This window comes from Channa argus, chromosome 23, assembly GCF_033026475.1.
Source record: "Channa argus isolate prfri chromosome 23, Channa argus male v1.0, whole genome shotgun sequence".
Taxonomy (NCBI): domain Eukaryota; kingdom Metazoa; phylum Chordata; class Actinopteri; order Anabantiformes; family Channidae; genus Channa; species Channa argus.
The window spans coordinates 11,537,613-11,552,552 of NC_090219.1; the positions used below are offsets into that span (position 1 = coordinate 11,537,613).

Here is a 14,940-nt window from a genome sequence, read left to right on the forward strand (position 1 = left end):
GAACATGTTGAACGTGTTAGTTAATATTATTGAACAGAAACATGCAGCAAAATGCAGCTTCCATTCTCTGGACTATAAGGACTTTTCCATAAGAACAAATCAATTCTTATAGCACACACAGCTAATAACTCATCCCTGATTATACCACAGCACTGCATCAGTGAACTGCTGGACTGTCACACAAACACTCGTCAGTGTTACCCGTCAGTTTTAAGGTCTTCTTTAACTTGTCTGTTCTACTTCATTGGGTTTATTATTCAAAAAACACCGTTGTTCTTTCTCCGAGTCCATCATACTGTACTTTAACTTATCTTAGGTCAATGAAAACCCTGGGATGTGAACTTCTACACTGTACAACATCTCTGTTGCCGCCTCTGTATCACAGTCCATCACTGACCACAGCTGAGCGATGCTCTCAAATGAAGCTGAGGCTGCTTTAATCTTCTACACACAGAGAAATTAATAACAAAAAACCACCTGAGCAAGCAACACACATCTGCACTGCCTATGCTCCTCAAGTGTTTTCAGTGTGTGTGTGTGGTACTTACGTCTGTCTAGGTGGCAGTCACTCCTGAAATGAGTCATAACTAGAGCAGGAGAAGAAGAAGAACGAGAGGAACTGAAGCCTCTGAGCAGCTGAGTCCTGGCTCACTGACAGAGGGACAGAGGGGGCTGCTGAGGGAGGCAGTGGGCCGTACCATCTAATGCTGCACTGGAGGGGGTTCATTTGTGTGCTGGAAATACGAGGGAGGAAAGGGAGAGTGTGCTTGTGACTGAGACCCGGGATGTGAAGCAGGTGAATAAAAGAGAAGCTGAAATACTCGTCTAACCTGGTGAAGTGTACTATGTTTCTTCCTTTATTCTGCACTCTCTCATCTAAAGTCAGGCAGGTGATGCTCAGTTTTGGTCATTAGACTGCTTTAAGTTGCACAGGTGGTCATAATGTTAAGCCCGATCACAGTGTGTCAACACAAAGAGGAGCCTCTTCGAACTACAAACTCCATCGTTGGAGTATTGTAACAAGACGTTGTTATAACAACGATTTCAGTTGAATAAACTTGGCATTTGGTGCTTTGTTTCGGTCATTTCGGCTTATCGTGAGAGTTCAAGGTCGCCACATGATGCCCTTCCTGACGCAACCCTCCCCAATTTCTACCGGGCTCGGGACCGGCGCTGCACAGATGGCGATGGGAAAGGGCTGTTAGGGGTTCAGTGTCTTAACCAGAGACACTTCCACATGTGATCTGGTAGAGCGGTGCGTGAACCTCCGACACACATTTTTTAAGTAAATCTAACTTATCCAGGTTTACTGTGCGGTTGTAGCCACTTTCTGTCCCAGAGGAGGTTGGTTCAGGTTTTTCACTTTATTGGTGGAGAATTTAGTTGGAGGTTCACCTCCACAATGGAGCCGCTTTGATGGCTTGGTAAGATTTGAACTGTGGTCAGAGGGAGGAGAGGCACCTGCCGGCCCCACCAACCAGCTGTCACCACCTCTGTTTTAATTACACACCCCTTAAAAGTGATTTGATTTTAATGAAAGCTGTCTCATCTAATTAAGATATGATGATGAGGAGGAGAGCTGGGGCCTCTCCTGGGCTCTCTTATTTATCTTGGAGTTAACTAGTGTCAGCAGCCGGCATCCCAGCATGCATTTCAATGAGGGTTGCTCCATCAGTTGCAGGGTCACCTTAACATGCATAGGGCTGCAGTCATTTAACCCATTTAAAGTGGAGAATACAGTGAGACCGCTGTTTGCTTTGGGCTTTGTTGTTTTCTCTCAAATATTCACTTGATTCAAAGTTAAAAGCGAGTTCAGATTTTTTGTTTATATGTGCGTTTCATGTTATTCCGGAGATTCCAGCTGTATGTTTAGCACACAAATACAAAAAAAAAAAAAAAAGACAGAACACAAAGAGGAATAGGTGCCTCCCTGGAAGTTTGCTGATTGTTTTTACTGAAATAAAGGTTTGGTTAAGTTTTCTGTATTTGCAGTGCTGAAACTTATCGGCTGTTTCAGTTTCAGTTGTGTATTTTCCGGGTTTTTCATACTACCATCCCCATTCTTTGTGTGTTCACGCGTTTTCTGAAGTCGCAGCCTGTTGAGCTCTCAGGACCACCGTTCTGGGTTTTTAGTTAAAGCTATTGTGCTTCCTGCAATATATTCCCATGGGTTCCTAATATTCTGCCCCTTGTCATGTTTGTTAATATGTGCCATTAGCCATCGTGTAGCTCAGTAAAACACCACAGCGTCAAGTTTCTACACGTAGCAGAGCAGTGTCATTAAACTGCATCAGAATGTACCGGTGTACCTAATTAAATGACCACTGCGTCAGCTCCCACTTACTGTTAGCATAAAGTTTACACGGTGAACATAACACGCCGTTTAAATAGAAAGTAGGCATGAAGTAAAAGTACTTTAACTGGCCAGTAAACAAGGAGAAGGTTAAAGTGTTTTCACTGAAGACAATACTCCACCGTGTACTTTCTGACGTCCTCCACTTTAGAAAATGATGCATCTGTCCTGTGCGTTTGGGACATGGAGGCTTCAAAAAGTTTAAGTACTGTGTACTTAGTGTACTTAGTTACTCTACTGTAAGTACTGTTATAAGTTACATTACATAACAGTAATGTTATGTTAAGTAATTACTGCTTATTGTTTGTCAGTAAGCATTTATCTGCATTCATTAATGTTACTTATGTACTTTTACATACATTTCTGAAGGACTTTTACTCAGTAATACACAGATACTCTGTATCACACAGGAGGAAGGAAAATGACTGAAGCGCCACCTGGTGGAGGTCAGACATACTGCACACAGTACACTGTATTACTGCTACTTCATGCTGGTACAGTAGTTAAACTGATGAAATCCAGTTTTAAGGGTGAAGTTAAACAACTAAAAAGAAATACTACACATATTTGTACCTGCAGTGTTTCACATCGAGGTCACACTACACAGACTCACTGGTTCAATCAATAATAACCATTAACTCATTTTGTAGACATTAAACTGTTGTTGTGAAACATCTAATGAGATTAGTGGGGTTAGTGGATCAGTACCAGAGCATCACAGAGAAGCTGAGTCCAGGTTCATCCGGCTGTGAAGGACTCAGTGAGGCTTCACCATCTTCAGAATCACGTCAAATCCAAGAAGCAGTCCTGAATGGTCAAGGCATTAAAACCAGACATGATCCAGTGGAGACACCTGGGAACACAGTTTATTCACAAATGTTAAAACTCTAACAACCAGATTCAAACCAGATCCACAAACTACTCAGAACCTCCTCTTCTGAGCCTGAGCTCTTCCATTGCATTTTCATTATTATTGTATAGTTTAAGGACTTTTTAATAACTTTCAAGGTTTGTAGAATTGACAAATGAGAAGAAAAGATTTTTGGATATTGAGATCATGCGCACACACTTTAACTCTTGTTTCATTTTTGTCCTCGAACCTTTTAGCATCTTTTTAAAAACACTACATCTTTACCATTAGAGGAGTTTCACACTCGTCTGACTTCATGTTCAAGGGGTCTTCACTGACTTTCAAGGGTTGTCTGAGTCCTTCCACAGCCTCCAATCCACAAACGTTTGAGGATAATAAGGGTCATGTAAAGGAGGTTCTGAAGATTATAGCATGCGTGTTCATACTCATACATTATCCTGCCTCATATGTGACTGAGTTTATTTGGGTTAAAGTTTAGACTTGATGCAGCTGCAGGGTGCTTTTAGGGTCTTTTCTAGCTCCTTCTTGCAGGCCGGGGCCATCAGCCTCAGATATGGCTGCCCTGTCATTTAGGAGCCACATGATATTATCCTGCACGGCAACATGTTTAAGGTTTTGTTTTTGAAGAGTTGAGAGTTTATAGCTGCTGTAATTGGAGCAGGACTCACATTCCTGAGCCCCAGAGTCGAATGTGAAATAGTTAACAAACAGTCCAAAGTGCTTTGCTGTTCACAGGATGATTAAAAGACGCCAGAGCTCCAGCTGACTTCTCCTTTTAATTTGTCAGTCTATTTCAGGGGGATGCTGAAAGTGTGTTCCAGATGTAGGAGCTGCTCCTCCTCCTGCATGTCCCGCCTCCAAAATGACTGACAGAGAGGGAGGACGGGGGGGAGGGGGAGGAGGAAGGTTGTGAGTGAGTGGAGGAGAAATCTGGCAAGTGCCCTCGAAAAGCAGCAGCAGGCGACGAGATGTTTCAGTTTTAGCGGCAGACGCCGAGCTGATCACCAGGCTGCTGAGAATTCGCCGAGAGGATGAGGATGGAGGTTCTGTTCAGGCTGAAGACTGTCAGCGTCGCCGTGTCAATGCTGTGTCTTCATCTGATGTCCTTTTCCTCTGCTCAGGTGAGTACAGGTGATACGCTGGAAATCACGTCCTTTTGTCAATCCAGTGTTTTTCTGCAGAGTCCGGAAACTTCCTTTTCTTTAAGTTTGATATTAGGTACAGAAAATACTTGTCCACACACACTGCAGCAGATAAACACAACAGTCCTGAAACTGATAGGAAGTTCAAAATCTGTACTACAGCAGCCTAAAAAAGGTGCCAAGAGGATTCAATTCTGTACAGAAGTTCATGCACAGGCTCAAAAGTGTACTTTACTTTCTTATTGCAGTACTGCTACTGAGTACCTGATTAAAAAATTATTATAAACACAATTGACACTGTTGAGAAGATGGAAGTACAAGCTCAGTCCAGATTTGTTCCAATTGTGCCTCCTAAATTAAGTTTCTGCAGAAAACTAAAATGTTCAGGTCTTAAGTTTAGTTCATTTACAGATTCAAGGACAGAACCAGATCAAAAAGCTGATTTCTGACTAGTCACTGGGAAAAATAATTTAAACATAAAATCCAAACTAATTTATTTCTTCTCCTCACCTGAAAAGGTCAGAGGAAACTTATGATGCTTTGACTCTGTAGTAGCAAGAAAGTTGTAGTTTTACTACAATGACTTCTTTGCTTATCTTTTGTTTTAGGTTGAAATTTGGACATTTTCACTTCTTTAAATTAAACATTAGGACAAATCTAATGTAAACTGATCAGGCATCACAAGAAAATGTTGCTTCATTTCATTTATTGAAACAAATTGTTTAGAAAATGATTCTTATAAAAACATTTAAGATGAGGTGAGATAATTATTATTTGGTATTGTGGGCGACTGTGGCGCAGGAAGGTAGAGCGGTTGTCCAACAATCTCACAGTTGTTGGTTCAATCCCCGGCTCCTCCGGTCACATGTCGAAGTGTCCTTGAGCAAGACACTGAACCCCAACTTAGCTGCTCCCGGTGAGTGTTGGCCAGCTGCATAGCATGAATGTGTGTGTGATTGTGAGTGTGAATGGGTGAATAAGAAGCAGTGTAAAGTGCTTTGAGTGCCAATAGGTAGAAAAGGGCTATATAAGTGCAGACCATTTATATAACGAATAATTATGAAAAATGTAAACAGATTTTTTATTTAGAGCCATTTCTTTAGAATTCGAGTTTGCTTTAGGTGACATCGTTTGGGATTTTATATCTTTGAAGTACAATTTCATCATATGGTCATGAGACAGAGAGTCAGAGACCATATCTTCCTCTTTGGCCAGGAAATCAAAAAGTCTGCTCCAGTTAAAAAGGGGGTTCAAATACTACATTTCAGAATTTTCTTTAGTACTCTTAGCTTCTGAGACGCTGCACGATCCTTTTTGGAAATAAGGTTAAAATTAATATGACACATTTTGGTTTTGTTTGCACGAAAATGTAAAGTAACAGAAGGATTTTAATCTGAAAGCGTCAGGAAGTCAGAGTGCGACGCTTTTATAGCTAAAGGTTTTGATGATTACAGTTCCATCAGTTTGACTTTGATCTTCATTCCCAGCATGAAGTGATTGAACGTGACCTGTATCAGTTTTTTTTGTTTTGTTTTTTTTACACATATAATTCTAAGTAATTTGTGAGACAAACGAGTGTTCGTGAGGAAAAATGTTGCTCATGATGAACGTCACATTCACGACGCCTCCAAACAACCAACACGCATCTACCACAGGTTCATTGTGTGGCAGCAGTGTTGCGTTCTGCCACGAGAGTGTCGACTCTAAAGCACAGACAGCATTTGGGTCCCAGGTGCTGAGGTTCAGATCCTCATTTTGTACAGTTTACTCTGTGGTTATGTTTAGGATTCACTAACAAAGAATTCAAATTTCATTAGACAACTTTCCTTTAAGGGTGTTCAAACACACATTACCCCGTCGTCATAATAAGTTATATTCAGATATTTTCACTACATTGGAATAAAGCTGGTATATGATAAAATCATGCTGTTTGCCGCTGCACAGGTTCATCTACAGGACTGTCCGTCCACTCACGATCTGCTGAACTCGCTGCGACAGGTGGAGAAGATGCTGGCGGTGCAAGAGGAGTCGTACCAGCAGGGTCTGCGCTCCCTCAGGAAGAAGATTAGCGCTCTGCACAACAGCACCATGGCCATCTTCAAGGCTGGCAAGAACGGTGAGGAGCCACACTTTCACAGCAGGTGCTGTATTACCCACAACTCAGGTGATCTCAGTGACCTGTGAAGAGGAAACGGTCAGTCAGGCAGGTATGAAAGGATGAAAACATGATGTAATCCAGTGGGCCATCAACAGGTGTAACATTCCAGAAGTAAACCCGATAAGCCAAAACAGCTCATGAGCAGGAAACTCCCTCAACATCCAATTTTACAGCCTTTGTGCAACAGTGTTAACAGAGACATTGTGTGACCCCTAAAACTTTGGATGGACTCCTGAATTACATAATACACTCAGCTTCAGCTCATGCCTCTGTTTGCTCCCCAGCATCTTGCCCCAAACCTGAGACCCCCGTTCACGGCCGCAGACTGGGCAGGGTGTTTGGCGTCGGACACGAGATCCACTTCATGTGCAAGCCCGGCTATGAGCTGATCGGTCCACGCACACGACTGTGTCTGGAGTCTCTGAAATGGAGCGGCCAGCAGCCAATGTGCAAACGTAAGTGGAGAACACAGCTGACGCTGGTTTACTATGTAGCTGCACTTTTGTTTGCTCAGGTTTTGCTTCTTCGTTTGTCGTCTCAGATTTCAACAGCACGGACAACTCCCTGGCCGCATTCTCTCCCGATGAGCCTTCCTCTTCCTCGTTCTCATTCCCTGGCTCAGCTGCTCTGTCAGCATCCTCCTCCTCCTCCTCCTCAGTGTCTACCCTTTTACCTTCATCTCCCACAACTTCCTCTCCCTCCTCCTCTATCCGACCATCTCACTGCACCCACTTCCTGGGCTCAACCCGCTGCACCTGCGACGTGGGTTTCACCATATCAGGCCGCGACAACAACATATGTACAGGTAATGTACATTTTACTACATATATTCTACCAGCAGTATGACAACAACAACAACAACAACTACTAAACCTTTGTGTGTTTCAGATATTGATGAGTGTCGTCTGTTTCCTCTCGGACAACCCGGCCGTCTCTGCATCCATCAGTGTATAAACACAGCCGGCAGCTTCCACTGCCATTGTCCAGCCGGGTATGACCTCACTAGAGATGGCCGCAGCTGCACAGGTCAGAGGTCAAAAGCTTATCCTGCCAGTAAAAGGCGGAATGTTTAGAGAGGTGTGGACTTGTGGACTCTGGTTGTGTTTTTTTTTTTTTATGTTTTAGACATCGACGAGTGTGAAAACCGCATGAACAACTGCACAGGGGAACAGATGTGTGTAAACACCAATGGAGGCTTCCAGTGTGTGACTGTGGAGTGTCCTGAAATGAAAAACGCCACGTACCTCAAGACGTCGCCAACGTAAGTCACATTCTCAACCTAAAGAAATGTGATAATGGGCTACTTTAACTGATATATTCATACCTGAGGGAGGAGCAAGTTGTGCACCTCAAATGCAACTAACATGCAGTATAAATGCTGCAATAGCTTCACGCAGGCAGCGGCAGCAGTGGCTTCAGTTTACACAAAACCAAAGCCAAAAACGCAGTAGTGTACATCATTTTAAAGGCTGTGTGTCAATGCATCCAATTCGCTGGAAGCCATCATCCTTTTATCGAACTTCTCCTGAGTGTGACACGTTGCAGAAATCTACACCTTAGGGTTTTGGAGCAGCTTGACACTAAAAACGTTTCACACTGTAGGTTTAAACAACCATAACTGAGAGAGAACAGAAACACAAGAATGAAAAACCAAGTCCTCAGTCACTACTTTTCCAACTTTCTGTGGAAGTTTTTTCATGATTAATGCCTCTAAAATTTCATAATTCAGAGCGTGTTGGCCACATTTTGGCAGCAAAGCTAAGTTGAGACTCCAGTTCTTTCAGTAAATCAGGGCCTATGAGGCCCAAAATTGCAGGTCATATGATGCCAACTGGCCCTGAAGGACTAGTTCTTTAGACAAAGTACAAAAACATGTAAAACTATGAAAACATGGAGAGTGGAGTAAACCATTTATTTTTACTTTGTACCAGTGGGCAAAGCTTGATCTGGAGAGACCACGGCTAAGAACAAGGCCAGGAAGTAGGACGGTGTAGTTTGTGGAGCAGTCATTCACATTCACCACAAGGTCAATGGTTTGATTCCTGGATCCTGAACCACACCGTTTTGCAGACACCACGAGCTGCACAGAAATACTTTAAGCTCTGTGGGGACGTGTCTTTGTGTGCAACGTCTCCACAAATAGTGGAATTCGAGTTCCTTCACAGGCTGCTAATCAGGCAGCAGCCCCATGATACAAAACAACTGAAGTGCAAGCAAAGCAAGAAGACAACGAATGCAAACTGGGCAGATGAGAGAGAGAAAACCACAAACCTCTCACCTCAGATAAAATGTAAATGACAGGGACAGACAATGGAGAGATTTGAAGACAATGAGTTTCGCCCACTTCCTTTCTCCACCCCTCATTTAGCAACAACTGGGTTTGAGGTTTGGTGGCATGATGTCCTGCTGGGTTTTCAAGCTCCTGTCAGCTGATCGGCCAAGAGGTGGGAGCCGTCTTTATGGCAGCCCACGGAGACCGAGTCTGCAGACCTTTGATTTATTCCTGCAGCTGAATCAGAACTGCGTGGTTGAGTAATGCAGGGAGGACAGTGTTGTGGTGGACAGAGAATCCAGGGGGAGGGTTCACTTTCACGACATTCAGGGTTCGATTTAGGCCATAAGGCACTTGGCCCCAACTTCAGGTCAAATATTAAACACATCCCTCCAACATTTGCTGCCAACTAATTAGTCAATTAGTAATTAGAAGAGATGAATTTCTCTTTTATTTAAAACAGTTAATACGTTTTTGAAGTGGTTCTTCCTGAATCTGTACATGAATGAACAGGAACAAGACCTGAACATTGTTCATAAGGCAGATGTGGAACTTGAACATTCATGGCATCAAAAATCCTTGTTTTCACTGGACTTACACTTGTGTAAAAACTATTTTTGCACATTTCACACTGAAATGATTGATCAATCTAATTTTATTGTTACACAAAGAAACTGAGTAAATACAAAATGCAATTTTTAATTGATGATTTATTAAAAAGTAAAGAGCCGTGCAAACCTGCCCTTTGTGAAAAAGGAATTAATCCTCTCACTTGCTAAATCATGAATGAACTGTGACCAAGCACAGTTTTTAGAAAGCTGAGTGCCAGATCAGATGAATCAAGAAATCCCTTAAATAGAACCTGTCTGACAAAGTGAGTCACAATAAAATATGTCAAAAAGCAACAGCTCATGCTCCGATCTGAAGAAATTCGAAAACAGATGAGAAACAAAGTAATTAAAACGCATCAGTCTGGAAAGGCTGTAGGACTGCAGTGAAACACAGTGAGAGCCATTATCCACACACGGAGAAAACGTGGAACAGTGGGGAACCAACAGGACGACTCATAAAAGAACCCAGAACAATGTCTAAAGAAGTGCAGGCCTCAGTTTACGCCAGTGTTCACGATTCAAAAATAAGAAAAAGGCTGAAAGCCACTGCTGACCAAAGAACACAAAGGCATCACATTTGCCAAAAAACATCTTAGTCATCAAGACTTTTGGACACATGTTCCGTGGACTGATATGTGCATTTCATGAGAGGACCAGTCAAATGACGGTGTGGGGCTTTGCCAGCAAGTCCACTTTTAAATGGTTTAAAAGCCTGTAATGGAACAACCGGTTCTTAGTTTTAGGGGTAATTACCTTGTCACATAGAAAGAAACGTGACAAATCATTTAAAAACTGCATTTGGTATTTACTTAGGTTATCTCTGTTTAACATCGGAATAATTTAAGTTTGACAAATATAAAAAAAATAAATCAGGAGGGAAATGCTTTTTCAGGGCACTGTAGTATTTTACCAGTAAAGAATTTGAAGTGGTAAATTCTTTATAGACACGTACTTGCATTTTTACTGGAGTATGGATTGTGTACTTCTGGCACCTCAGTTGAAATAGTGGTTTAGTTTTTCATAGTCAACCCTGTTTAAGTACTGTGTCATTTAAAAGAGTGGCTTTGATCAAACCCTCTCTGGATTCCATATTGTTCAAAAACCACAAACATTCACAGATGGAAACCAGCATTTGTTAAAGCAAACAAGTTGGGGAGGACAGAGAAATAAACTCCAGCCACTAAGACCACGACCACGTGCTCATGCAACTCGACTGCACTTACAAGACCCCTGGGTAAACCACTGTGGCCCTGTAGCAACCAGGTCAAGAAATTCCCATTTGTCATCAAAAACCATGTTAACGCTAACAATGTAAGGATTTTTTTAAACATGTAAATACTAAATGCTTCATGGAACCTGTATGAACATCCAGGATTATGCAGTTGTACATATGATTGAGAAGTTAATGAAAAGGCAAATTAGAGCACTAAAACAAAAGCAGTGAAAACAGTGAGACTATTGCAGAACAGATAGAAACAAAAGAGAAGGATTAAGAAAAATGTATAGATAATGCAAGTATGTAAAAAACCCGATGAAATGACATTAATGTCAAAAAACACGTAAAAAAACCATGAGAAGCTCAAAACAAGGCACAAAGGCAACGAGGCAAAACAACGAAACTATAAGACAATTTGACTAAAGGACAATTATAATTAATGAAACACAATCAAAAACAATATGACTAATTAAATTTAGATTAATATATAGACAAACAATGACAAGTTAAATATTGTCAATCAAATGCAAGAAACATTTTAGATTTTTCTATCAAGTCAAACAGCATAACTTACACCAGGTGGTCAGACTGCTCAACTCGTTAACCTACGACAGACCCACTTAAAATATATTAAAACAATATCTATCTCTCATTGGCTGCTGCTCCTCTTACCACCACCCCTACCCGAGTCCTACTGTCCACCCGAGTCCTAGTGTCTGACTCCAAGTGTCCACCCGAGTCCTACTGTCCACCCGAGTCCTAGTGTCTGACTCCTAGTGTCCACCCGAGTCCTACTGTCCACCCGAGTCCTACTGTCCACCCGACTCCAAGTGTCCACCCGAGTCCTAGTGTCTGACTCCAAGTGTCCACCCGAGTCCTAGTGTCTGACTCCTACTGTCCACCCGAGTCCTACTGTCCACCCGAGTCCTAGTGTCTGACTCCTAGTGTCCACCCGAGTCCTACTGTCCACCCGAGTCCTAGTGTCTGACTCCTAGTGTCCACCCGAGTCCTACTGTCCACCCGAGTCCTAGTGTCTGACTCCTAGTGTCCACCTGCCACAATATGGAAGATACAAGTTCACACCTCACCACACAATAACTTACAGTAATACACCGTAGTGATTTATAGTACACTTGTCCAAATGTCTATGCATTTAAATTTCATAAGTTAGCATTCATAGCTTGTCAGTTGGACATAGCTTTCATCAGTTTGACAGAATAAGTATTGTCTGAGTTAGCTGGTAATTTGCAGCTAACGTAGCTCAGTAAACTCATGTTACATGTCAAAGTGAACAAAAGAACCAATGTGTGTTACGTTATTCAACTGTCCCTTCAACACAATTACGGCTACTTCAGTTCCGGGAAACAGCCAACTGTTCTGGAAACGGATGCGTCCATTCTGTTGAAGCAATAATGAATAATAATCAAATATTACCTTCCTCATCTCCAGGCGCTGTGAGAGGAACCCGTGCATGCTGGGAGACAAGGCCTGCGCTCAGGCACCAAACTCCATCTCCTTCCACTTCCTGTCCGTGGTCTCCAACATGTCTGCCCCCCGCGTCCTCTTCCGAGTGTCGGCGGCTCGCGTGCTGGGCGACACCCTGCGCTTTGGCCTCGCGGGCGGCCGCGGACGGGGCCACTTCAGCGTGCAGCGCTCGAGCCGACAAACCGGCACCCTGCTCCTGGTGACACCCATCAAAGGTCCCGCCACACTGGAGGCCGAGGTGGAGATGAGCGAGCTGGAGCGCAGCGCCCTGCTGGGCCGCTACCTCACCAAGGTCACTCTGTTCGTGTCTCCGTATGAGTTTTAGGAGGGAGGATCGGTGACAGAGAGAAGGGGGGGGGGTTTCAATGGGGGTTTGAACACTTAAACTAATTTAGCCTGCGAAAGTCCATTTAAAGTCCAACTGGGAGAGTCCAACAAAAATCCCAACTTAAATTCAAAGCCATCAATGCTGTTTTGAAGTTAGTAACTTACAATGAGGACAGTTCCAAAAGTCCATGTACTTCCTTTACCTACTAGATCCTCACTATAAGTGAAACAGGAAACCAGTTTTCTCCCTAAACACTTTCTGTCCCCTCGACTTTATTAAATTACCAAATGACGGCTCGTCCTCTAGCAACTCAACTTTTAAAGTGTTTAAAATTCTTTGGAGAAGCAGTTCAGACTCAGATACAGCAGTGAAGGATGGTAACAATGCCACACGGGAAAATCTGTGTAAATCTGAGTAAACTTCCTGAAGTTTTACTTTGATCAAAACAAAAAAACACTGTTTAAATTTACATATAAAATATAAAAAAAAAGAAAAAAAAGACTTTTTTTCAATACTCCAGTAGCATTTCACTGTTGTAGCTGCTTGAGGCGAAGCTGGTTTTGATCCCCAACAAAAGGCTTGGACCCCTCAAAGAGAATCATCCGGGAGGGTTGTCACTTGAATAACGGGAGAGTATGGAAACCAAATAAAAACTGGTGCAGGTGGTGTTTTAGAGGGAGTGAGTGGCTGAGGGTGGACAGTGGCTGTCCAACAGTAGGCTTGAAGGACGGAACAGCTGGAAGGGATTGAACGTGGAGAAGCAAAGGTGTCACTGGTCAGATGTGATGACGGGGTTGTGAAGGAAGGGATTTGACAATGCGGGAAAGATAAATCGGTAGAAGAGAAAACAGAATAAAGGTGTATCGGGAGTTTGTGACCATCATTGAACTAAAGAGGATGAGACCATCCTCCCAACTGAATCCAGACACTGCAGGGTTTCTGAATGGGCAGGTCAGCTGATACGGGAAACCATCCGAAGGTGCAATTCACTGGACGGCTCAGGAAGGCAGGTTCATTCAGAAAGCACTTGACAAACAGAAAGTCAGAATAAAGCAGTGAGTGATAAAGTACGGAGATATTTGAATGAAGAAAAAGCAGCAAAATGACTTTGTACAAAGTAAAATTACTTTGTAACAAGGCACAAAGTACTTTTGTTCCCAACAAATCTGCAGTGCCGCCTCCAAAGTGCTGCACAAACACGGAACCTAAAAGTCACTTGTTCTCATTCTGGGCTGATTCGTTTCCCTGACAACAGCACCGAACACGTGGCATAAAACAATTCTCTCAGTTGGACTTTAACAATTATCAATAGCGGAAAAAAAAACGAAATAGATTCTGACTTTTGAAAACTCTCAGCAATAGAAGGCAGAGCATGTTTAAAGTGAGGAGGGTTATGTCATGAATGCAATGCAGGAACATGGACCTCACTGCTTGGAGTTAAGACAGGAGGGTGGGACGGCCTTGTCTTACTGTGTCTTTTGAACCTTTTGTATATGTATATAATGTCACCAAGTAGAACATAAGACGTGTGAGTTCAGTTCAGAAGAAAAAAAACTGGTTCCAGGATGAAATCATCTGAGCCCATGATGATGTCATGTAGAGGAGGTTTTCCAGCTAGTAGCATAAACATATTTTGAAATATGGGGAAGGCAGACGAGTTGAGACACGTAAGACATGCATTTCCCCAAACTAGGGCCATAAGATGCTACATCTGTTTGAGTGATGCTGTGAGAGCAGCTGAAGTGATGTGGATGAAAGTTTGGTTATGTGGATGTTGAGTCAACTTCTTAGAAACATATCGCTACTCGTCCAGTTGATATTATTACATAATAAATGTAGTATCTGTTGTCGTTTTCCAATGAATCAAATATACAATTCATGTCTTTTGTCAGTCTGCAGCTGTAGAACTTGAATGATTCAAACTTTTAACAAATAAAGTTGTTTCATCTGAAAAACAGGAAATCTCTGCACACTTGACTCATTGACTTCAGACGGCTGCACAGAGATTCAGAGTATTTGAGATCGCGTTTGTTTTCAACATCGTGTCACGTGCAGGTTTAAGGTCGGTTCTCTGTTGACTGTAAATGATCCTGGAAGCTATTTGTGGTTGGTTTTCAATCAGAGTCATAGACTGAAGCTGTGAGGCTCAAGAATTTAACACGGACCTGACAGACGGCCTGAAGCCTCCACGCTGCAGACAGAACACACACACACACTCACATGTCTCGAGACACATTCTCACGCACACCTACAAGACAAGGAACACACACATAAGATCCATTTCCAGAAAAGCTGGAACACTGTCAACATGATAATTCAAAGATGTTGGGACAGGGGCAACTCAAAACTGGAAAAGTTGTGTAATGCTTAAAGCATGAACTTCAAAACGTGCTTCTTTTTATTCTAGTGTGGGAAGCTCCAATGCAGAAATATCATTAAACTTCCAATTGACGTCCCTTCATTAAAATATCTCTACTTCCAGCTGAAAACGCCTCCAGATGACG

General features: G+C 42.6%; 2 protein-coding genes across 3 annotated transcripts in view; one reads left to right on the plus strand and one right to left on the minus strand.

The window, feature by feature from the left end:
• The window catches only part of LOC137108416 (RNA-binding Raly-like protein), a 42,518-nt gene extending 41,609 nt beyond the window's left edge, over positions 1-909 (minus strand). Inside the window, exons 1-2 of the mRNA XM_067492944.1 lie at positions 831-909; positions 549-734 (exon numbers count right to left, since the gene is read on the minus strand). Coding sequence (XP_067349045.1) covers positions 549-585 — 37 coding nt within the window. The 5' untranslated portion in view covers positions 586-734; positions 831-909. The remainder of the gene's footprint in view (positions 1-548; positions 735-830) is intronic.
• Positions 727-14,398, plus strand: LOC137108415 (fibulin-7-like). 2 transcript variants are annotated; one of them, XM_067492942.1, is made up of 8 exons: positions 727-796; positions 4,012-4,345; positions 6,311-6,482; positions 6,809-6,979; positions 7,066-7,329; positions 7,413-7,550; positions 7,650-7,785; positions 12,073-14,398. In XM_067492942.1, exons 2-8 carry the CDS (start codon positions 4,256-4,258, stop codon positions 12,431-12,433), a joined length of 1,332 nt encoding a protein of 443 aa, XP_067349043.1. In that variant the 5' UTR covers positions 727-796; positions 4,012-4,255; the 3' UTR covers positions 12,434-14,398. The 2 variants fall into 2 exon arrangements, with proteins under 2 accessions (XP_067349043.1, XP_067349044.1); XM_067492943.1 differs by lacking the exon at positions 727-796 and having other exon boundaries at positions 3,894-4,345.
• The last annotated feature ends 542 nt before the right edge of the window (positions 14,399-14,940 follow it).

Coding starts and splice junctions, on each gene's coding strand:
- LOC137108415 (XM_067492942.1), top strand. CDS start 4,256: ATGAGGATGGAGGTTCTGTTCAGGCTGAAGACTGTCAGCGTCGCCGTG. Junction 7,551..7,649: donor AGATGGCCGCAGCTGCACAG/GTCAGAGGTCAA, acceptor TTTATGTTTTAG/ACATCGACGAGTGTGAAAAC. Junction 7,786..12,072: donor TACCTCAAGACGTCGCCAAC/GTAAGTCACATT, acceptor CCTCATCTCCAG/GCGCTGTGAGAGGAACCCGT.